This window comes from Acartia tonsa, chromosome 10 (assembly GCF_053477335.1).
Source record: "Acartia tonsa isolate MP-2025a chromosome 10, ASM5347733v1, whole genome shotgun sequence".
NCBI classification, from domain to species: Eukaryota; Metazoa; Arthropoda; class Copepoda; order Calanoida; family Acartiidae; genus Acartia; species Acartia tonsa.
This window is the reverse complement of record NC_137269.1, coordinates 33033776-33057891: the sequence shown is the minus strand read 5'-3', so window position 1 is coordinate 33057891 and position 24116 is coordinate 33033776. Positions and strand designations below refer to the sequence as shown.

The following is a 24116-nucleotide window of genomic DNA, read 5'->3' as shown; positions in this document are numbered from 1 at the left end:
GCGCTTTTAGCAGGCCAAATCTGCCTGTAGTAGGCCAGATGCCTACGTCATATGTTCAAAAATGATGGAAAATTGACCTAAAAAGGCCGTCTCTCGGGTCAGTTGGCTTCTTAGTTGGCGGCTGACTGTCCCCTTACTTGCAAAAGGGTCCAATCAGAGATATAATTGGCTAGTTTTAGCAGGGCTCGATTGAAACACGCTGACACCAAGTTGTGGTAAGTTGAAGCGTTTCAACTTACAGTCGCGAGTTCGAGTCAAACGAGCCCCTAGCCTTAAAGATTCTATCAATAAAGAACTAGCAGTAGTTACTACTACAAAGATATATTTTAAACTGAATACATTTACAATAGGATTATTACTATATATACAAAATTAGATGATAACATAGGTTAGGTAGAAGGGGGTGTGGGGAGATGAGGGCGGAGCCCTGTTGCGGTAGATATTTGTGGGGTAAGCTTCAGTAAGGGGAAGGCAGGCATCTCCCGGTAAGACAGTTGACTGGGGCTTGGGGTTGTAGAGGGGCCGCGCCCCTCCCACTATCAGAGATGTCCAATCTGACCGCTGCTTGTGAGGTCTCGGCAAGGCCCCAGAGGGCCAGGGTGAAATGGTGATAATAGGATTAGCGCTGGGTTGTAATTTGATAAGCCGCAGCATAGCAACTCTATGAAAGGCTTGTCCGTATACTGCCGTCTTACCACAGAATAACTAATAATCATTTTTAAAGATTTGATCTCCTATTTCTGTATTATGGCCTTTGCTCTTGTTGGTATAGAATGAATAAGCTTTTTGCTTTTTTGTTTTCTCCCGCCCATTAAATCCTCTATGCTTTAACGACGAACCTGTTTCTTGGCATTTAGTGTAATTTCTCACCAGGAATGAAGATCTAGTTTGTCTTGTAAGATTATTTCATACCTGGGATGCAGATCCACTTTTCAAATATTGTCTAACCTCTCTTATGCTTGCTCCACGGTACTTATTCATAAAAGTTTCAATCTCAACTTTTATTTAATACCTTGTTGAAGGATCCATTGTAAAAGAATGATTTCAGTACAAATATTCGTAGATTTTTTCATATTCAATTAGAAGATTTGTATGACAAATAAATACAAATAAAGCTTTAAAAATAGGTTTATTTTTTTCAATATTTTTTTAATTTTCTGGTTTACTCGCAATTCAAGTTTTAAGGCAATAGGAACATTTCACCACGTAGCTCCCTAACTATACGTAGCACAGGATTCGTTCTTATATTTTCAAACACTAGAGTTCATAACGGTTCTAACGATATGCATAAGAATTTTCTACTATTAACACAAGCCGCGCAATTTCAATTTTAAAAATGTATGCATTTTTTTGCACACCCTTTAAAAAAGTGTCATTCATAAGCATGTAGAAGGGGGGGGGGGGAGCGGTGTGTATCCACCTTAGTGTTAAAAGTTCTAAGAGATCACCCTTCATTATATTAGATTTTGTTTAAATATTTAAAAATAAAAACAAAAATGTTGAAAAATAAGTTTTATTTAAAAAATTGAAAGGTTTTTCTTACTTGATTAGTTACTTATAATATTATCTAAATTAGGAAGGATGCAAAAAAAGTTTCGGATGTTATGTACTAAACTATTTTATTATATGAAGTATCAAAATATTTAATTTAATCAAAGCTTATGAAATTGTAAAGATTATATTATTATCACAAGTACGATTACATTTCATCCTTGCATAGTCAAATTTATTATGGGAAAATAATAATATTTCAATTTAAAATGACAGTCACGAAATATATTTATTTGCGAAGCTAGTATATAATTCACTTTGTTTGTCAGTCCGTTAGTTAGTCAGTCGTTAAGTCAGTCAGTTCGTCAGTTGGTTCGTCAGTCAATTCGTTAGTCAGTTCATTAGTCAGTTTATCAGTCAGTTCATCAGTCAGTTCATTTGTTTGTTTGTTTGTTTGTTTAGCCCATTTCTACTCATCCATTATCGTCGTTGTCACGTGTGGCCAGGTTCAGAAATCTGGCAGCTTCCATTGGTCGGTTCCATAGATCATAGACAGTGAGGTCGGTCCTGTTATTTGGGCAATCAAACAGGTGTGTCGTTGTGTGTGAAGGGTTTAAACAGAGTAGGCATTTGTCCTGTATAGTTGGATTGATCCGGGCCTTGTAACTGTACAGGTAGTTGCGGTATCCAGAGTGCAGCTGGGCTAATGTGGCTCTGGTGCATCTGGGGAGCTCCTTTTCAGATGCATGGATGAGTGGGGGTATGCTGTTTAGGACAGCATTTCATTAATTGATTGTTGGACAGACTTGGTGTGAATTAGTTTGAGCTTCCCTTTAAACTCTTCCTCAGGGATATCAGGTCGGGACATCTGCCTGATTTCAGGTCCAAATCTGGAGGACAGAGTCTGTTTCATCTGACGGGGAGGGGGGGGGGGGGGAGCAGAGAGATCGACTTTGTTAGGGTGGCTCGGTTTCTGTGTCGCCAGCAGAAATTGCTTACTAAGCATCTCACAATGTGCTTGGACCTTCATGAGCTTTGTTTCAGAATTCATTCATAGGTTATCAAATGTGATCCCTAGGAACATTGGTTTCTTGACTGTTGGTACCTGTTCTCCGTTAATCTGAACATCTAGATCTAAGTTACACTCATTTGAAGATGTTGTGAAAAGTGTAGCTGAAGATTTTGACGGGGAAATCTCAAGGTTCCTGTTTTTAAACCAGATGTTCAGGGTTGCCAAGTATTGATTTATTTCCTCGACAATCGGTTCTATCTTGGGGCCGGAATTCAGGATGTTGGAATCATCTGCATATGTTTCTAGTCTGATGTTACCAGGGGGGGAGGGCATAGATGACATATATAAATTAAACAACATGGGGAAGAGAACTCCACCCTGGGGTACCCCTTGTTTAACTTTCCTGTATGAAGAAGTTGAATTTCTAAATACAACGTAGGTTTGTCTGCCTCTCAGGTATGCACATAAAAACCATTTTATGTAATCATTTAGGTTCAGATGTTTAATGTCGTCCAGTAGGATGTTGTGGTCCACCGTGTCAAATGCATGTGACAGGTCAATGGCAACACTGACGGTTCTGTGGACAGGTTTTTTTCTGTTTAGGCCTCTGTTAATGTGGTCCAGAATACTCTGGAGGGCTGTACCAATAGAGCGACCTTTGCGGAAACCATGCTGGTGATCTGCTAATTCTACTGCCTCAGTGACAGCAGGGAGAATGAGGGGTTCCAGGATTTTAATTGCTGGAGACAGTAAGGATACTGGCCGGTAGCTGGAGCCTTTATCAGCAAGTTTACCTGGTTTAAGCAAAGGGATGATCTTACCCTTCTTCCAATGTTGGGAATGACAGATGTTTCCATGCATATGTTAAAGATGTTGGTAAGGTAATTGATGGCGTTTGGACCAATGTTCTTTAACATAATCGGGGACAGGCCATCAGGTCCTATGGCTCTGGAACTCTTGGACTTTTTGATGGCTTCTAACGTCTGGGCAGGTGTAAATGTAACCTTAGAGTCTTTAGGTTTACATTTCAGCTTTCGGAGGGTGCCTCTGAGAGCTTTGACCGGTTTCTTGTCTGAGAGGGGGGTGTATTGAGCGTTATCAGTCAGTTCATTAGTCAGTTCATCAGTCAGTCCATCAGTCAGTTCATCAGTCAGTTCATCAGTCAGTTCATCAGTCAGTTCATCAGTAGGTTCATCAGTCAGTTTACAGTCAGTCCATCAGTCAGTCCATCAGTCAGTTCATCAGTCAGTCTATCAGTCAGTTCATCAGTCAGTCTATCAGTCAGTTCATCAGTCAGTTCATCAGTCAGTTCATCAGTCAGTTCATCAGTCAGTTCACCAGTCAGTTCATCAGTCAGTTCATCAGTCAGTTCATCAGTCAGTTCATCAGTCAGTTCATCAGTCAGTTCATCAGTCAGTTCATCAGTCAGTTCATCAGTCAGTTCATCAGTCAGTTCATCAGTCAGTTCATCAGTCAGTTCATCAGTCAGTTCATCAGTCAGTTCATCAGTCAGTTCATCAGTCAGTTCATCAGTCAGTTCATCAGTCAGTTCATCAGTCAGTTCATCAGTCAGTTCATCAGTCAGTTCATTAGTCAGTTCATCAGTCAGTTCATCAGTCAGTCCATCAGTCAGTTCATCAGTCAGTTCATCAGTCAGTTTATCAGTCAGTTCATCAGTCAGTTCATCAGTCAATCATTTCGTCAGTCAGTTCATCAGTCAGTCATTTCGTCCGTCATTTATTTTGTCAGTCAGTCATTCCGTAACGCTACGGGCGAAATGTGATATTTTCGGCTGCAATTTAAGATAGCTACGACATTTGTGCTTCTAATCTAAACATTGATTTGTCAGTCTGTCTGACGGCCATGCTTCAAAAGACATCAACCTTATTTTTTTTAGAAGTTTTGTGATTTGCACATTCTCCATTTTTTCTTTGTTTATGAAAACTGATCATCTCCGCTGTAAATCACTATGTCCGTTTGTCCATTCCATGATTTTTTGTGATTCCCTACTTATGAATTGTGTCATTTTTGTTTTGTTATGAATGTAAAGAATAGAAAATTAGTATTTTATTTCTGTATAATGGAAAAAATCAGGAGGTTCGATCAAATCCATAAAGTTTTGTTGAAACATCTAGGTAAATTAAAGATAAATTCTATGAGATATTTAAGATATATAAGATATTTGGCCCCAATAAACAAAACTAACAATAAATACGCTACATATCCAAGTTGAAAATGTATCAAAAAGTAAAATAAGCCTTTGAGCTGGTTAAAGGATTTCATATAAATAGTTTCTCTTCCGTTTTAGTGAGATTGTATGCACTCCCAATCAGATCTTATTAGTATTTAATTTGTCTCACTAATATGCTATTTAGTATTACATTTTCTTCAGAGATTCTATTATTTAAAGTAGTAAGGTTATTTTTGTCTGAATCTAATGATTTGAAATGATGGTCCGAACAGGTTCAGAGATTCTTTATGTTTCAAATGGTTTATGCTATTTTACTGACCTCCACCGACATCCCCAAAGAGGCTAGGGACGAAGCATATCGTATCCTATAACAAGGGTAATATGTCCATAAACAGTGAAGTGCAACCTTAGCAATATTTTAAAGAATTGTATTAGTTATTATTATTGCTTCTTTTTATAGACAGTTTTCTGTGGATAGTAATTTATAAAAATATATAATTATTTCCAGTTTTGTTAATCCCAAATTGTTAACAAAAACAGGGATTAATTTACCCAGATTACCCATCATAGTCTTTTCTTTTTATTGAACGCACCCTTCATCTCGGTGAATAATTAATTATATGTCTATGTATCTAACTCAATAAGATAATACAAACTGATTTTCCAATGTTTCATTTAGATTCGCTAAGAGGCCTTCCAAGTGTAGAACACAGAAACAGTCTTCCAAACAAATCCTACAGCTATGATAAAAAAGGTAGACAAATCTCTGATACTTTTATTGTTCATTTTTGGCGATCTTTTTGGTACCAATAATTCTGATTTTATCTATAATATAAAGTAGGATAATAAATGTGTAGGTATAGATGTATAATCCAGAATACTACCTGCCCCAATTAGCAGAGACCCTTTTGGTATGTAAGCAAATTGCTTTTTGTTCTTTTATAGGGACTATACTTTGTTTTCATTTCCGATGCTATTAGCCGATTTCAAAGACACAATTCATTATCAGGACAGGGTAGAGTTACATATAGCTCATGTCCCTGTTAATTCTTTTTCTTTAAAGTAGAATGTCTGTTAATTCGTAAGTCTGTTTCCACAAAGCTTTATTGCTGAAATTGAGTTATGGTCATTATTACTTACTGGTCATGCCATGGATGGTTTTCAGCTATTTCTACGAGAAGTGGGACATTTCTTTCATAAAAAAATGCGTCTACACATTAAAAAAAATCGGGTATAGTCCCTTCCGTGAAGCCGTCTCTTAAGGGGCGTTTCGTCGTATTTTCAAAGTAGATTTTCTCCTATTTCTAGCCCTGCGATGAGCTATAACCCTGTTGGGCCAATATCCTAACCCCCCTGTGGGAAATCACCTATCCTAATATCACCTAACTTAAAATAACCTTTCAAAAGCTACTGAGAAAATACGACGAAACGCCCCTTAAGAGGCGTTGCCACATAAGGAACTATACCCAAAAATTCATACTTTATAATATACTTACAATTCAGGGCGTCGATGTTCTATCCATCCCTCCGTGTTCCGTCCCCTGGAGAGTACTTTGTCACCCCCGGATTCAGACCAAAAACAGAGATATTACAGGTGTGCAAAAATTCAAATTGCGCGGCTTGTGTTAATACTAGAACAATGCTATGCATATTATAAAGATTGCCAAATTTTTTATTAATATTTGTGGCTTCGAAACTAGATCCCCTAGATAAGGTCCATTTCTCAGGCAGACTGAATTATCATAAATTGTACCGTATAACAGAAATTGACGACGTATAATAAGATAAATATCATAAAATCAATACCAGTTTTGTTGGCTTAGGCAATCGGCCTCTCAGAGCAAAAAGTCTAAATTAATCTTATAATATTTCCTTTCTCTTGTCCACGGAAAGCTGTCTATAATACGATGCGATGACTAACTATTTAAGGCAAAGATCCATGTCTATCCATCCAGACAGAATATCATCGACCCAGCACTTTACAATCTCAGCTCCTCCGAGAAGATATTCTGTTGCACCCAAAAGGCTTGTCAAGGACTCCAGGTATGATGCTTTATGTGTTTTGAGGTATTTTATACTAATATGTAAAAAAATAGCGACTTCGCCCCTAGCATCTAGAGACTCTGCATTGAAAAGGTTATTGAAAGACAGAAAAATAGCTTAAAACTATCTTAAAATTTCTATTTTGATTAACAAAGCTTAAAAACATCCCGGTACATATATGAAACTCCCCTTAAAGGAAGAATCGGTATAGTAGTTATCTAAATCTTAGGCTACATATAATAAAGTCTTATCACTTTATATAATGGGATTTGATTCAAAAGAGTCAATGAATTAATTGATTTCCATATTTTTACGTCTAGATTTGGTCCGTCCGTACGTCTGTTTTCTGTCCCCACATCCTCAACGTTTTTTAACATGGTAAAAACGTCCCATCGATTTCAAACTTAGCTTTTATGGATATTATTAATCTTGTGTATATTTTTTATTATTATTTTTAAAATTTAAATTTTAGGCAAATAAACAGAAGTAGAAGTAAATCAGTTTCAAATGCTGAACTTTATCATAGGTAAGAAAAGTAACAGGATGTCTCTATGTCTGTACAAAAAGATCGCACTAATTTCTTGACTCGCATGAAACTCCTTTACAGTAAAGCTTCTTATTTATCCATGAAAGGTTTATAACTATTTTTGGGGTAAAATGCCCATGGAATTATCAAATTCTTATTTTTGATTTAAGGTGTATGAAAAATATAGGGCTCGGTGCCGCTCGTTAGCCCAAAAAGCCTCAAATTTATACCTGTTTAAATTTTTTTGAAAATCTTTTTGGGTCAGATTTAAAAATCTAGCATATTTTTAAATTGTAAAAGGTTGATATCCCAGAGGCTTACAGACGGCCGACGCGCGGCTGCCAAGCCCCAGAAGATTTATTAATTTTAAAATCTAAATTTGATATCATTAATCCTATGTTAATCTTTAAAAAGCTAAAATGTTATAAGACAAAAATTCTGCTACATAATAAACAAATAAAGTCCATAAATTTATTTTATACGAGAACAATAAGATATTTCAAGTACTTATATAAATATAAATAGACTAGCATAAAATCTACATACATACGGACATATCTAGTCTTAGAGTATAAGTGCTGAAAAGAAATTTTAAAAATATTTTTTAATTTTAGTGACACTATGAATATTGACGATTATGGATTATCAGCCGGCCAAATCATTAGAGGTAATTGATTGTTTGTATATCAAGATTTTAGGAACGGCTGGATCTTATATCCGAGTTTTTAAGGGTGAAAAGAATTGACAATTTGTGCTCCCAATTATGATAAACAAAATTACGTCTGTCTGTAGATTAAAGTATTGGTGGGAAAGTTACTATTAGCTTGTATGATTTAATCAAAATAAGATAAAAGTCTCTTAAGATTTTAACACTTTTACATATATAATGGAATTTGATTAATTCATTTTTTGAAATTTTTAATATTGAATTGAATAAAGCAAATTTACAATTTGTTTTATTTTAGAAGTAGATGGTGATAATAGAAGTCACAGTAGTTCTGGTCTTAGCAGGTAATTTTGTTGTTGGATTAATGTCCTTAAATCAATTCACGCCCCCCCCCCCCCTCCTTAGAATTAGCAGCTTCTAAATCTTATTATCAAGCATAATTTGGATTGATTTATTTTCATTTTCATTATTGATTATCTGTTATGAAATTCACAAGTTTATTAAAATAAAACTAATTATTGTTAGTTTGACTTAAAAGAAGCATTCGATTTTTTTTATTTTATTTTATAAGAAAAAGGATTGTTTTAAAAATAGATAAAAAAACATACCTTTGGCCTATACATATTCATATAAACAAAACATAGTATGTATTATTATATATGTATATAAACTTTCTAGTAAATTGAAAAATAGTCAATTAATATTTTTTTAGGTCCAGTAGAAGATCTCTAGCTGCCAAACTTAAACGCCAAAAGGAATTCTTACCAAATAAAATTATAAACTTGTTGTAAACTTTTTTTTAATTAGTTATCAATTTTCCAGTTCGGCTACGAAACCAATTAATATCCGCTTGATTATCTGTTTGATATTCCAGGATTATTGAAATAGTCATGAAATTAATAAAATTTGTTTGCGCGTGCTCTCGGTCCCTCTGGGCTAACAAAACTAGTGTTTGGAAATGTAGCTAAAAATCCAAATAAGAATTTATAGGGTAAAAAGAAAAGTCGTCTTTGTAAGACTTATTACAAAAAGGTTTCCAAATTTCTCCAAATATTAAACATATTAGAGTATATTGAAGTTTCAGAGTTATTAGATGTATATGAGGCTAATACGAACCAGGAAACTGTTGGTCTAATTTGTATAGGGGTTTTAGAGAAGCTTTAAATAATCTTTTAAGTATAGTTAAATATATCCAAAAGATATTTTTACTATCATTTTTCTTCAAACCTGCCAAATGGAGCAAATATAGACTGCTAATTACGAGTAAGGGAAAGGACCGCTCCACGCCCCCACCCCTTCCTATCTCGGAAACTATCATATACATTTCAAAGCAAAGTTGCTCATTGTTAAAAGATTGAAATCAATTTTAGCGCCGATGCATCGTTCACCACGTCCCTCCTCCCCTGAACATATTGACCTCAATACTGAGACTCAAGTTGTTATATAAGCATTAGACATGCTAATTTTATTCAACAGAATTATAACAGTTTCTAATTGTATTCTAATTTTAGATTTTTTTCTTCAAATTTTCATATTATACAATTCATTTTATATGCAGCAAGGCTTTACTACATTTTCGGTCAGTCGGTTCTGGGAAACGTTGGGTACAATTTTGAAAGCGTAGCAGCTCTATAATCATAATCAAAACGTCTGTTTGTCTAATTTGAACATTACAATTTTTTGGTGTTTTTGTCTCCAGATTTTAATATAATATAATTATCCTATTGAATCAATTCTTAGAACTTAGATTTCTACGATGATTTTGCATAATGTTATATTAATAGTTATTGTTTCAAGAGCGGCCAACATAAATCTATAAAGATTAACAATATATATTGATAAAAAATTAAATTGATCTTTCATAAAACAATTATATCAAAATGAATTGAGAAATAGAAACTATAGATGTTTTTTTGATTGCCTAATTATATGAAAGTTTGTATTAGTTTAGAATATTGTAAAATTATATTGAAAATAGTATACAAAACATTAGAAAGTGATAAGTATTATTAAAATGAAAGGAAAACTAAAATTGGATTTGTAATATTTAACCACGCAAAAGACAAATATTCAGCATATAATAAAAATATTAATAATTTTAGGTAATGTGGGAAAATCAAGAATTTAAATAAAGTTCAGAATAACATGAGAAACATTGTTAGAATTTTTCAATAAGTAAGGGAGGATAACATTTAAAGAGATACTATGTATCTAAAAAAAAATATAAAAAAATCAACAACAAAGATTAAGTTTTAATGGAAAGAAAACATATCATATTTTTAAGGTAAAGTTATTTCTTATGTCGCTTCAAAAACCGATTAACATCCGGTGGATTAGAAACGGATCTTAGCCATACTATGTCTATCATTGTATTATATCCAGTTTTCTACGAATATAAAAATGTACAATCATAAGATTAAAACTAACTTTTTTAGCCCGTGCCTTTGGCACCTCGGGGATAACAAAACTGGTTTTATTCTTATAATTGTACATTTTATATCCGCGGAGAGCTGTTTATAATTCAATGTGAGAAATAACTGTTTTTAAGACTATGAGTCACTAAACATGTTCGCGGCCAGTACAAATATTCGGCGGGGGGAGTCAGGAATAAAGGTTTATAATCATTGAAATATTATTCAATTTAAAAGCAAGAATTATGAAAAAATGGGTGGTAAAAAGACAAAAGAGAGAAAAGCAAAAAAGGGATAGAATGAGAAAGAAATTGAGATAAAGATAGACAGAGAGAAGTAGATAGAGAGGGATATAGAAGGATAGAGAGAGAAAAAGAAAGTGAGTTAGAATAAGATTAGGAGAGAGAGAGAGAGAGATAGAGAGAGTGAGAGAGAGAGAGAGAAAAATAAAGAGAAGAAAAAAAGAAAGGGAGAAAGAGACGAAAAAAATAAATTAAAACAATAATAGAGTATTTTTGCTACTTCTCATTCTATTTCATTTTATTCTTGAGTTTAGAGGTTTGTGAATAAATTATTCAAAAAGTTTGGCATAAGTTTTCCTTTCAGCCTGAATACATCCTCTCAGGGTTGGATACTTAAAAATTGTCACCACTTTCACTTCAAGCTAAAGAAACTAAAAAAAATATTGTGAAAAAAAAACATAAATTACTTTACAGCTAGCTGTGATATTCGATGCTTATTCTACAGCTTATACCAACAACGAAATAATTCGAAAATAAATCACAAAACCTATACGGGATTTTCTGTTGTTGTTGGTTGCAACCAGGAATAGGTTGCAACACATTTGAGATTTATTTCACTTGTTGGCTATACCATATTCCTGCTTATTCTAGGGTAATAATAATTAATGTAAAGGGAGGTATAATTAATGACAAGTAAGACAGATTGAAATTGTAGAATATCTTCACAACAAAAATTTAAAAAAATGTAGCTTAAAATTGGTTATTAGGTTTTTAAGGATTATACTAAAGTTTACTCGCCTCTTAGATTTTGTGTTTAAGATTAAAATAGGCAAACCATAAACAATGTTTATGTAATTTTAAAAAAATTATTTAAACGTTTAAAAAAACGTCTAAAAAATTAATTTTAATCTTAAAATTTAGATTTTATGTCCGCGGGAAGCTGTTCATAATACGATGCGAGAAATAACTATTATTTAACCCGAAATATCCAGTAAATACAATATATTGATGAATTAATAGAATGAAAGGTTAACTTTACCTATATAAAGTATATTACTTCCTAAAGTTCAAATACGTTGGAAATCATAAATAGAAACTTTACATCAAAAAGCATATTTTCTATGGACTAAAGACATGTATTGGTAAAAATAGATAACCATTTTTAACCCAGATAAATATATCATCATATATTTAAAAATTTGAATGTAAAAAGAGACCCTTATACTGAATCTTTATTGATGCTTGGGGAGGGATGAGCCATTGGATTGAAATTTTAAACTCTGTATCTCGTGCGTTGAGGTAACATATATATTGATAAGATTGTACAAACTAGCAGTGTAGATCAATAATCTAATTTAACAGTTGGGGAGTTGAATCCATTTTTATAGAAGCAAAAATATAATCTATGCTTACGGTTTTGACCCTCTAAAAAACGTAATCTACCATTCCACTTTCCCTTCCCTTTGTGATGATATCATGAACGCCGATATGATTTTTGTAATCTAACATTCCAATTTTGCCTCTCTTGGTGATGATATCATCAATGCCAATGCGATTTTTGAAATGTACCATTCCACTTTCAAGAGAGGCGAAACTGGAATGGTGGTTTACACTTTGGAATGGTATATTTCAAAAATTGTATCAGCGTTGATGATATCATCACCAAGATAGGGGAAAATGGAATGGTAGATTACGTTTTTTAGAGGGTCAAAACCGTAATCATAGATTATATTTCTGCTTCTATAAAAATGGATTCAACTCCCTAACTGTTTAAAGTATGGTTAATTAAATAACTAGGGGTAAACATATATTTAACGTTTATTGTCTTATCATGTATGATTAACTTCAATCTTTATCCAAAGTTATAAGACGTTAAGCAATTCTAAAATCAACGTGTAAACCTTTCGGACATTTGGATGTACAAACAGAACAAAATTTAGAAAAGTTTTGTTTAAAATTTGTTTTACAGATAATTTATTAGAACGTATTTTTAACCTAGGCTTCATCTAATGCGATGTATATATAGGCTTTTTTTTGCACATTTATATATTTGTAAATTTCCTTTAAAGGCAGGGGCTGTTATTCAGCCAATTAATTATATTTGAAATTGTCGAAAATAAAATATTTTGTTGGAGTAAAGTTTGTGTAAAACTTGTTTTTTGTTGTAAATAAAAGGTCAGTTGGTAAGAAGGTTAGTAAAAAAGAAAAGGGGGTTGGGGGGAAATTTTTACTTAGAATTGTTTTTCAGAATCACATTTCTATTTCCTTTTCCCTTCTTTAAAAGAAAAAAGCCATTTCTTCAGTGGCAATGATACTCTATAATTGTTCACGTTTGTCCTTCTGTAAATCACGATCATCTATTGAAGACAAGCTTCCGTAATTCATTGTAAATATAGGCTTTTTTTCACATTTATATATTTGCCAGGGATAAGGGATGGGAAACGTAAGAAAATATTATTCCAGGCCTATTTTCCAACTAGGCCTAAAAAACTAGTTTCGGGATGACGCAGTAGTTAGATTTGAAAACTATGAACAATGATGAAATAGCTATTATATGAATGCAAAGAAAAAAAGTATAGAATAGAATTCAGGTAGTTGATTCCACAAAATATAATAAAAACTTTTCAAAGAACCAATTTGTTAGTGGCTTTAAGTAGAATCCCGTTAAGATGGTCATTATTTCGCCACCCCCCCCCCCATTTAAAAAAAAGTTTTTTTTGAGATGGTTAAATCTGATTTATTTTCAAACATTTTAAGGAGGGATCTACTTCACCCCAAAATTTGTATTTAGAAATGAACACCGCTTTAGCCCCCCAGCTTTAATAAATAAATTAAGTAGATTTGAATAAGTACATGGGTAACATTCTATCAACAAATTGTTCCATAGCATACATATAAATTAAGAATTTTTAAAAAAATTAATTTTACGTTAAATATTAACAGAAAAGTTCAATTAAGTGTGCATTATTTTTACCAAAATTAATGAAAATTTTTTTTTAACAAAACACAGTACACTTTTATTTACATATTGAACTAGTTTTGTATTTGTAATTATTTAGGTGGGTTATCAATTCCACATGAAATGTAACTTTTAAATTGTCTAAAGACAATGAGTTTTTCACATTGTTCTAAAGTATAAAATGTTGAATCCTACTCAGTCTTCAAAAAACGATCTCTCAATTTATGTTTTGCTATATGGACATTTATTAATGTGTAGGTTTAATAAAAAGTTGATGTGATTGAACGTCATATATATTGTTGTCCTTCTGATAGCAGAAACTTTCCATTGTTGTCTTTCTAATAGCAGAAATTTATGTTTGCTTGAATTAATTTAGCCAATAATGAACTGGGGGACGCGTTTGTTATTAATAATTGGTTAATGCTAAAAGCAAGTTTCAGGTTATTGGATATTGGCCTACAGCCAATGAGGAACTGGCGAAAATGAGTTGATTTTATAGGCAAAAAAGAAAAGTTGCCCCATCACTTTTAAAAGGAGGCTGAGACCTAATTTTCGGCCAGGTTTCCCATCCCTTATCCCTGATATTTGCAAACTTCCTATAAAGGAAAATGGCCGTTTTTTTAGTGGCAATCTGTGCAGGGAACTTAAGGGATAAGACAATGAACGATAAATAGGTGTCGTTCCCCAATTACTGTTAACAAGATTTAGATTATCGGTTGTGAAGTTTAGACACTACTGGTAGTTGAACCAACCAATCAAAATACTTTAAAAGTACCAAAAGTTTTAGAGCCAACCTATAAAATTTTGTGGTTAGAAAACTTTAGGTGCCAGTGTAATATTTAGTCTAATGTCCTCTCCCTCCCTGCCATCTGTCATTGTGCTGGCATCATCGTTCTTGTTTTTAGGCATTTTCACCTTTCCTTAAATTCAAAAGAGTTCACTGATAGATTTTTCATCAAAACTAAAGACAAAGAACTATTCTTTTAGATATTAAAAAATTTAGTAAGCCTGGAAATAAAGTTAGCTTTAAACTGTGATGTCTTAAAGTGCTTTATAACCATATGCTTTAATCCAGAATAGAATAAATGTGCAGAATAAATTCTATAAATAGATTCTTATACAAAATGCCCAAAGAAAATTTTAGATAACAAACGTTAGCTTAGTTATTTCAAGAAACGTATGTATAAGAACAAGATAAATATAAATGTATGAAAAATATAAAAGCAGCTAGAAAGCTGCATAAAAGCTGTCCGGCCGCCATGGAATTTAAAGTTAAATATGATCCTTAACGATGGGAATGTTGTCAAGAAATGTCATCCATCTATCTTAAATAGAAGCTGAGAAAATCACGCGTCACCAATTTTGTTCCTAACTGACGGACGGATAATTAAACAGTTTTAAACACAATGCCAATTATCTCAACCAAGGACATGCCCTAAAGAAATATTTGTCATATTTTACCTATAAACAAGAACGACAACATCCTTACATAGCAAAGAACAGATATTTAGAAGAACTTCAAAAGAAATATACGGACATGGAGAGTCTTTAGATAAGAAAATTTCACAAAAATAGTATCATAAAATATATGCAACAAAGAACTACCAGGCTATTCTTTAATATTAATCTATGATACATAATCAATCCTAATGCAACCAAGAAGATCTATTCTTAGATCTGCAAATATATTTCACACATCTAATCAAGAATTTTTAGATACATTACAAAATCAATCAGGCTTTTGATATAGACCTTATTCTAGATTATAATACATGATACAGAAATGTAAACAATTTAAAGTTTAGGACCAAATTAGTCTTTTTAACAATGTCTTGATCATGATAAAGGAAGGTGTGATCAATTAATATCTTTTAGTAGGATATATCAGGAAGGTAGGGGACATTAGACTGTAAATTATACTTGTACTCAAAGTTTTATAAACAGTGGCGTGCGAACCGAAGGGGGCATTTGGGGCAATCGCCCCCCCCTAGCGACCAAAACGCCCCCCCCTGCCCACCCCTAGCCACTGCCCCCCCCTAAATGTTGAAAAATGCCCCATTTTGCCCCCCCCTGGTCAACAAAAATGCCCCTTTTTGCCCCCTACTCTACAAAAAGCAAAACTATCCCAGTTTCCAAATAAAAGATCAAGAAATACTCACAAAAAAAAATTTTTAGCGCTTCGCGCCAAACAGACATTTACTATTCATTTAACCTTACCAAATTTTTTAATTAGTGTAGAAATTAGGTTATAATCTTTTTTCACTGAACATAACAAACCAGGTAAAAGGAGGTATTTTATTTTGTATAATATAAACTTTTTACCAAAGAAATTTTGTACATCCCCAAGAATTATACACAAAATTACCCCTTATATAGATTACAATTAGTGGATGAAATGTATGGAAACTCAAATTAATTAACCAACCAATCAAAATTCCATTAAAGTCCCCAAAGTTGTTGAGCCAACGAAAAAGAAAATTTTACATGAAATATTGGGGACTAGTATAATAAATAGCCCAAAAACCCCTCCCTCCCTGCATATTTGAAGAGAAAAATTTGTGCTTCGCGCCCTTCCAAATGGTTTCTGCTTTTTATCACATTGTATATTTATATAAAAAAGAAACAGCGTTGATACTTATCTAAGCCTTTTTCTCAACACTGTATGTCTGTCTAAATGAACAACTATATATGATGTCATTTTATTTTCAGGATAAGTTTATCTTTTTTTTGTGGTCATACCCTTACAAAAAGACATGTTTTTATGGCAATTTTCATTGAAAACCCTTAAAACTAACTACACTCTATATTCCTAACTTGATAAAATACGCCACTCTTGTTGTCTTTAATTGATTTTAGTTCATAGGGGGAGTAAATATTTTTAGGTGTGCTTCACGCACAGCCCTTATAAATCCTTGGAAACACCACTTAATCAAAAATTAACAGAGTTTTAAAGTGCCATTTAAAGAGGGTAGGATAGGTTGATATAACTTTTTAGCTTCTCTATAATTCACTATGGCTGTCAGTACGTAATGCTAAGGGGGAAATGTGATTCTTTCAACTGCAATTAAAGATAGAAGGCTAAAACTTAATGTTAACATTCCCATCATTATGGAGTATAATTAACTATTAAAAATTCATGGAGGTCGGACTGCTTTTCAGGACGTTTTTGGCTATTTTTGTATCTTTTAAATTTCGGGTATAGTCCCTTTTGTGACATTGCCTCTTAAGGTGCATTTCCTCGTATTTTCACAGTAGCTTTTCACCTATTTATGGCTCCTGCAGGGCCAATTGTCTAACCCTGCGTGGAAATCACCTGACCTAACTTAACCTAGAATAACCTATTACAAGCTACCATGAAAATACGACGAAATGCCCCTTAAGAGGCGTTGCCACAAAAGAGACTATACCCCAAAGTTTTCCATATTTCTAAGAGATTTTTATATCTGTAGATGAAAGGACAAGTAATTTTTTTTATTTTTTACATAGTTCTTTATATCTTTGGTTTTTAAGGTATGATACATTTTTTTGTGGATTATAATATTTAAAAAATTTAATTTCTCGCTGTTTTGAGCATCCAGTATGTAATTTACTTTGACTGTCATCACATAACATACAGGAAAAAGGATTTATGACTTTTTCTACCTAAAATATATATTTATTTCAACAGATGCTCTTTAAATCTACTTGTCTGTATTCTTATCAATGATTTTTTGTGCTTTGCTACTTAAAGATGTTGTCATCCTGAGTGTTTTTATCTCCCCCCCCCCAATTTTTTTTAATGGGGTTATTCATCCTTCCTGCTGAAATTTTATAACATCCCCTTCCACCCATAAAAAATGTTTTGTGGTGGGGGGGGGGGGGGAAGGTTAAATAGTCTTCTATACTTTTTTTTTCAAAGATGCTTTCTAGCTCCCTTCCCTTCGGTCATTGCAGGGTGGGGAGAAGGGATGGGGGGGGGGAAGAGATGTGGGATATAAATGGGAAATAGGAATGGGGGAAGGGATGGGGAAGAAGGGATAAGAACTAGAAGGCCCATAATCAAATAATCCTACCCCTTAAAACGCCCTTATTTAAAGTTAGTATATATAATCAAAATGCCCCCCCCCCCTAAAACAAAGTGCCCCCCTGGGGCACTTTGCTTTAGGGGGGGGCAAAATTTCACAAAATCTTCAAAATGCCCCCCCCTAGACAAAGTGCTTCACACTCCACTGTTTATAAACACGTCATTTCATTTTTTGGAACACTACTAACAATGTCTAAACTTTCAACCAATTTGCAGAAGGGGAAATTTTGTTTTTAATCATTTTTAATGCCCAAAAATGTACCGTAAGTTGCCTTATCCCTAAAGATCCCTGATATTTATAGACAGTATAAATATCTAGGCAAGCAAAATATATACACAAGGATCATAGCATTCATAATTCAAAGCTTAAACTGATAAATTTAATCAGTCGTAAGATTGCCTAACACATTCGTACTTACACTAAAAACATGATTACTGATATTTTGCACTAATTACATCTTAGAAGCAGCAAATAGTGCCTAATAAAAAGTGACGTCATACAATACAAATGACAAATGATAGGCCAGTATGCATTGTAATTCACCAATGTTAAAATATATACTGGCCTATTATTGGTTATTTCTATTGTATAACTTCATTTTATTAAGCACTATTAGCAGGTTCTCCAGCTTGAAAAATGACGAATTAAGCAAAATAATAGATTGATATTAGTGAATATTACAATGTCAAAATTTAAAAGTTAATGAAGAAGACATTGATAGGTAGTTCTTTATCGCATCGTATTATAGACAGCTTTCCGTGAATATTAAAATGATTAATTATATGTTTTGTTAGCCCCGAGATGCCGAACTAACTAAAATGGTTTTAATATTGTGATTGTATATATACGATACATGATTTTTCAGTATAGATTAGAACCCAGCGGATATTGAAACCATAATGGAAAAATTGTTACATATATGAAATTTTTGGTGATACCTTTTGGGCAGAAAAGATCCATCTATCCGTGCGCCTACAAAAGCCATTTAAAATCCAAATAATTCTTGGTAATTTTAAACGTTCTTGAAATTTCAAAACCAAATTTTTCCAAACACAAAGCAATATTGATTAGTAGAGAATAGAAACATTTTTGCATTTGAAAGTGACATTAGAAGTTGGATACTTTTTGTAACTAAATAGTAGTGTTCATAATTTTCAACCAATAATTCTTGTCGGTAAATTAGTAATTTTGTTAGTTTAATTATGATTAAGGATGTATATATTTTTCCCATTGTCTTATCCCTTAATATCTCTGTATTAAAAAATTGGATGTCTGTCTTGAGTTATTTTCGTCTTACTTTACTCCTTAAAAAATAAATAAAAGTTTGATGATTTGTGAGTTATTTTGACATTGAAAACATTAGAGAGAGTAAACAAGAGAAATTTTTGTAAAAAGTAAGCTTTAAAACACTTACCTTCTAACATAGCTGACCTTGTCCAAAATGCAACATCCAAGTAATGTATCCTATAAAATGTTTGTTTTATTAATATATTGTATAAGTAACAAGGATAAAAAAGTTCAAAATCAATAATTCTTTTATTCTTTCTTTTTTATTACATCTTTAATTTTGAAAACCGTAACCATTTCCTTTATAATCAAACTTAAAATATTACAGGCCTTTGGTGGAAGGAATAGTTGTCAAGAGGAAATTATATTAGGAAGTCAATGAACTTTGTCACATACCAGGGTTCATAACCCAGTAACAAAACCACTTGTTAGACAGAAGGAAAGTGAAAAAAGGGAAAGTTTCACCCTGAAAAGTGACAACCCCAACAACAGTTATCCACAGATCAAAAACTAGACGTCTAGCATGCGAAATTTCACCATGCTAAAAAGTGAAAATACCAGTTATATAGACGGCTAAAACCAACAACCATAAAAATTAGACGTCTGATATGTGACAATTACAGCAACAGATAGCTAAGATGGCTATTAATTATGGTTAGAACCAGACGTCTAGGGGGCGCAACAAGCGTCCCCAAAAAGTATAAAAGGCAAAGATTTCTGGAGATTCTTCACTCTTCTCACAGCCACCAAAAGCAAAGCATCTTGCTTGTAGAACATTGTCCATAGAAAATTAATTCTTGAACTATAGAACCTCGTAAGTTTTACTTCTAAAACTTTGATTAAATTTACCTTAATCATATCCAAAGGAACACCCAACACCAGTGGTTGATTTTGATTACCTGAAATAATTGACATTTGATAACTATTTTATTAAGCCAAAAGTTTTAAGTAATATTAATTAAAGCTTCAGTAAAAGTCTAACACCATTGGTTGATTTTGATTTTAAAATCCTAAGCTAAAGTTTTAAGCGACATTTATTTAAAGCCTCAGTAAACGACTAACACCATTGGTTGATTATTTAATTTAAATCCTAAGCTAAAGTTTTAAGTAACATTTATTTAAAGCCTCAGTAAACGTCTAACACCATTGGTTGATTATTTAATTTAAATCCTAAGCTAAAGTTTAAGTAACATTAATTTAAAGCCTCAGTAAAAGTCTAACACCATTGGTTGATTATTTAATTTAAATCTTAAGCTAAAGCATTAAGTAAAAGATTTTGTTTTAAAAGCCTCAGTAAAAGTCCGACGCTATTGATTGATTATTATTTTAAAATAAAGAAACAACTTTGAATAGTAATTAATACTTAAGTAATTAAGAATCCTTGAGATAGGTATACCTATCACGCCTGTAATTAAGTATACATTAATTGATAATATTTTGTGTTAATTAAGTTTTGTGTATAATTTTGTTTGGTCTAATTCTAAATTATTGCAACCATTTTGAATTTAAATTGTTCTGTCTTGTCCTTTAATTCATAAATACAATTCCACCTTTTATATATCCAATATCATTAAATCTTGAATTGTTTTGTCTTGTAAATTAATTCATAAGTATTATTCCACCATTTATATATATCTAATATTATTAAATCTTGAGATCTTGTAATATAATTAAAATCTGATTAATATCTTGTGATTGTTTTGTGTTTAAATTAAGTCTTGTAAAATAAAATTATAAAATAATAGGAATTAGTTAATAATTGGTAAACTCGTTTAAAAACTACTCTATAATTTACCTAGCTCGAATATAACACTGTCGAGGGAATTAGTGGCAAGCCGTTAAGTAAGGGAGGACCTTATCGGTTAGAATTGGGTTTCCTTGAGAGTCGGGACTAGGATTAACTACATACTGAACCAACATTTAAAGGATTACTTTGCAGGTAGGAAGGCTGATACGTACGTCTTCTAATTTCAAAGGATAGATAGGTTAAAACCTGCCCTTTTGATAACGCAAGGTATAGAATAGCGGTAAACGCTATTATCACTCCTACAGGTGGCGCGACGTCCTTTTGAATCTTAGATAGATAAGAATTATTAAGAAAATTTTTAATTAAGTTCTCTTACCTTATTTTTCTATACGGACCCATTGCATTTTACCAAGAACATTGACTTCCTTGATATATACTTAATATTTTTGACAATCTATATCTTATACAAGACAAAACAACTTATCTATACTATCATCTTACTATTTTTAATTGCGTCAATTGACACTAAATTAACAGCCAATAATTTAGTTTATAAACTTGAATTAGACAATTTAAAATCTGATAAAGCACTTGAAAATTTTGCTATTTTTTTGGATATAACTCAAAGGATACCTCTTATTTTTATTCTAATTGACATTATAACTTTAATTTGCTACTAATAAACTCTTTTCCAACTTTTTTTCATAGTTCTCGAATTCTTTTCCTATCGGATTGTGTATTCTACACCATTAATAAGTATTTCTAATTTGCTGTGAAAACTTTCTGTGATAATAACTCTTTGTAATATTAAGGAGACCTGTGATTTCTGACGGATCCGGTATATAACACCACAACATCAACAGAGAAGAGTCCCGTCAAAACAACGATCTTTGGTCTTCTACCTGAAAAACATTCAAAATTTTAGGTAAGTGTATTGCCTTATCTTTTATTATTTTTGTATCCTTATTAGGTTTAGTAGCTTTATCTATTTTTAATATACAATTGTTAAAAAGTTTTGCTGAATTTATAAATCAATTTTTCTTAACTTTCGAAAATATTATAAAACTAATTAAGTCAAAATATGACAAGCATCTTTAAAAGAAGCGAAAAATCCCCCTCAAGACCTACGTCACAGGCGGGGTCAATCATAATGGAATCTCAAAATGCAGATAATAATTTAATAAATGATGATCATCATAATAATCTAATTACTGAAAATGTGGCAAAAACATTACAAGACCCTATCGGTCGATTACTTTTAAACCTAGCTAGCACTTCAATTGCTTTGAGTAAAAAATCTGACATTCCTGCTCCAAATCTTGATATAGAAGACATAAGTAATGATTATCAAGAACATTTACAACAAAATAAAAAACGCATTGAAAAAGAAATCAGAGAAGAAAAATTAAAATTAGATAACTTAATAAAAAATTATACAGCGGATAAAAAATTTACAACCATGGAAACTATAGTGGCCCCTTCAAAATATTCTCCTACAGACATTTTAACTAATGATGAGTATAAAAGAAACTTAGCTCATAATCTATTTCCAAAAAAACAATTCAACACTAAAAGTCCTTCCTCTCCTTCCATTGCTGAACATTTAACAAATCTTAACGAGTTTCAGGAGGACATGTGTTTATCAGAGGCTGAATTTAAAAGATTCTTACAAAAAAGTTTTACAAACGAACCTTATCAGTTTATATCTGATCAAATAAGCTCAAAATTGCCTATTAGCGATATCTATTCAAACCTGTTAAAAAAATATGATACTCGCATAAATCCATTCCAAGCTAGAGATAAATTATTACAATATAACCCTCCCCCTAATTCAACTTTAGCAAGTATTGAATCAGACATTCTTGAATTAGGGAACCGTGCGGCACTTATTCATGATGAAACCTCCAGAAATTCATGCTTTAATGCTGAAGTCATAAGTGCCTTAAAGAAAGCTTTGCCCCGCCAATGCTCAGAGTACGTACTTAAAGCCGAAAAAGAGTGCAATGCTTACTACGGCCGTAACGCATCTTTTGCTGAATTTAGTACTTCATTAAAAGTTTATTCTGACCTCATAGATCTAGAATTAGAAAAACTTTATGCTAGCAAACCTATGAAGTCTATACACTACAGCAAATACAATACCCCTAGACACTCTGTAAATGCTTTAAACTTTGATGAAAATCGTAGATCTACGTATAATAACAATAATCATGCAAAATCTAGCTATAATAATTATAAAAATAATAGGCACTTCATCAATAATCTCGATATAGAAGATAATTATATATTTTATAATAATGGATCCAATTTCTCTAATTATAACAGGAGCTATATAAATTCATTAGATATTGGCGGGACGCCCCAATACTCTAGAAATTATTCAAATAACTCCAATAATAATAATAAAAATCATTATAATAATCAATCTTCTTATATAAATAAAAAGCCACAATATAATCCTGGTCAAAGTTACCAAAGAAATAATAATAGCAACAGAAATAACATTAATAATTACAGGAATAATAATAATTATAAAAATAATAATAATATTAACAATGCTAGCTATAGTAAACAGCCTCATAACCAATATAAAAATGGCCAATATAATCCGCAAAATTTTTCTAAACGTCTTAGAGACCAATTCTTCGATAATTTTGGTTCTCACAAATATCACCACAATAAACCTGTAGAAGAATATAAAAATAAAGTTAATTGCCCTCTATGCGGTGAATTTGGGCATGAATCAACTAGATGCAGACAAATGCGTTTAGATAATGGTAAATTAAAAGTTCAGCCACCAACAAATGTACCTTGCACCATCTGCCTTAAAGCAACAAAAAATGAAATGAAACTTCTCCATCCTGAACACTTATGTTTTCGCAGACCCGCTTTTATTCAAGCCAAAAGGGAAGGAAAACACAGGGATTATGATATGAAAGTAGTGAATCAAGAATATAGAAATCGAATTAAATCACAATAGCAACTAAATGTGATTTCTTTAAACACCCTAAAATCTGACAAGCATCAACTTATTTTTATGGATCTAAAACCTACATATGGACGAAAACTCTATATACCAATGTTAATACATCTAACTAATAATGACTATAGATCATGTACCTCTATGCTGGATACAGGTGCTGATTTATCTATTTGTTCTTTTTCTTATTTAAAAGATTTGTTTCCATACTTCGATGATGATGAATGGAATGACATGATTCAACCTACAAATATTAGTTTAAAGTCTTACACGGGTCACAAAATACCTTTATTAGGAACGATCGATTTTAAAGTTAAATTTGATTATAAAGATAAACCACAAATTATTAAACTGTACATTGTCAAATTCCAAGATAGATTTCAATGCAAACACCCAGTTATTTTATCATTAACAGATTTTCTTAATTTAAACTTAATTATTAAAAGTCTTAAAGATGATAATTATATGCAACCAATAGTATACAAATCAAATGATT

General features: G+C 32.3%; 1 protein-coding gene across 1 annotated transcript in view; it reads left to right on the top strand.

The window, feature by feature from the left end:
* The window catches only part of LOC145330771 (uncharacterized), an 81822-nt gene that overhangs the window by 15048 nt on the left and 42658 nt on the right, over positions 1 to 24116 (top strand). Inside the window, exons 10-16 of the mRNA XM_080175436.1 lie at positions 5374 to 5448; positions 6198 to 6288; positions 6624 to 6737; positions 7210 to 7263; positions 7878 to 7930; positions 8229 to 8274; positions 8643 to 8687. Of these exons, the coding sequence (XP_080031562.1) occupies positions 5374 to 5448; positions 6198 to 6288; positions 6624 to 6737; positions 7210 to 7263; positions 7878 to 7930; positions 8229 to 8274; positions 8643 to 8687 (478 nt within the window). The remainder of the gene's footprint in view (positions 1 to 5373; positions 5449 to 6197; positions 6289 to 6623; positions 6738 to 7209; positions 7264 to 7877; positions 7931 to 8228; positions 8275 to 8642; positions 8688 to 24116) is intronic.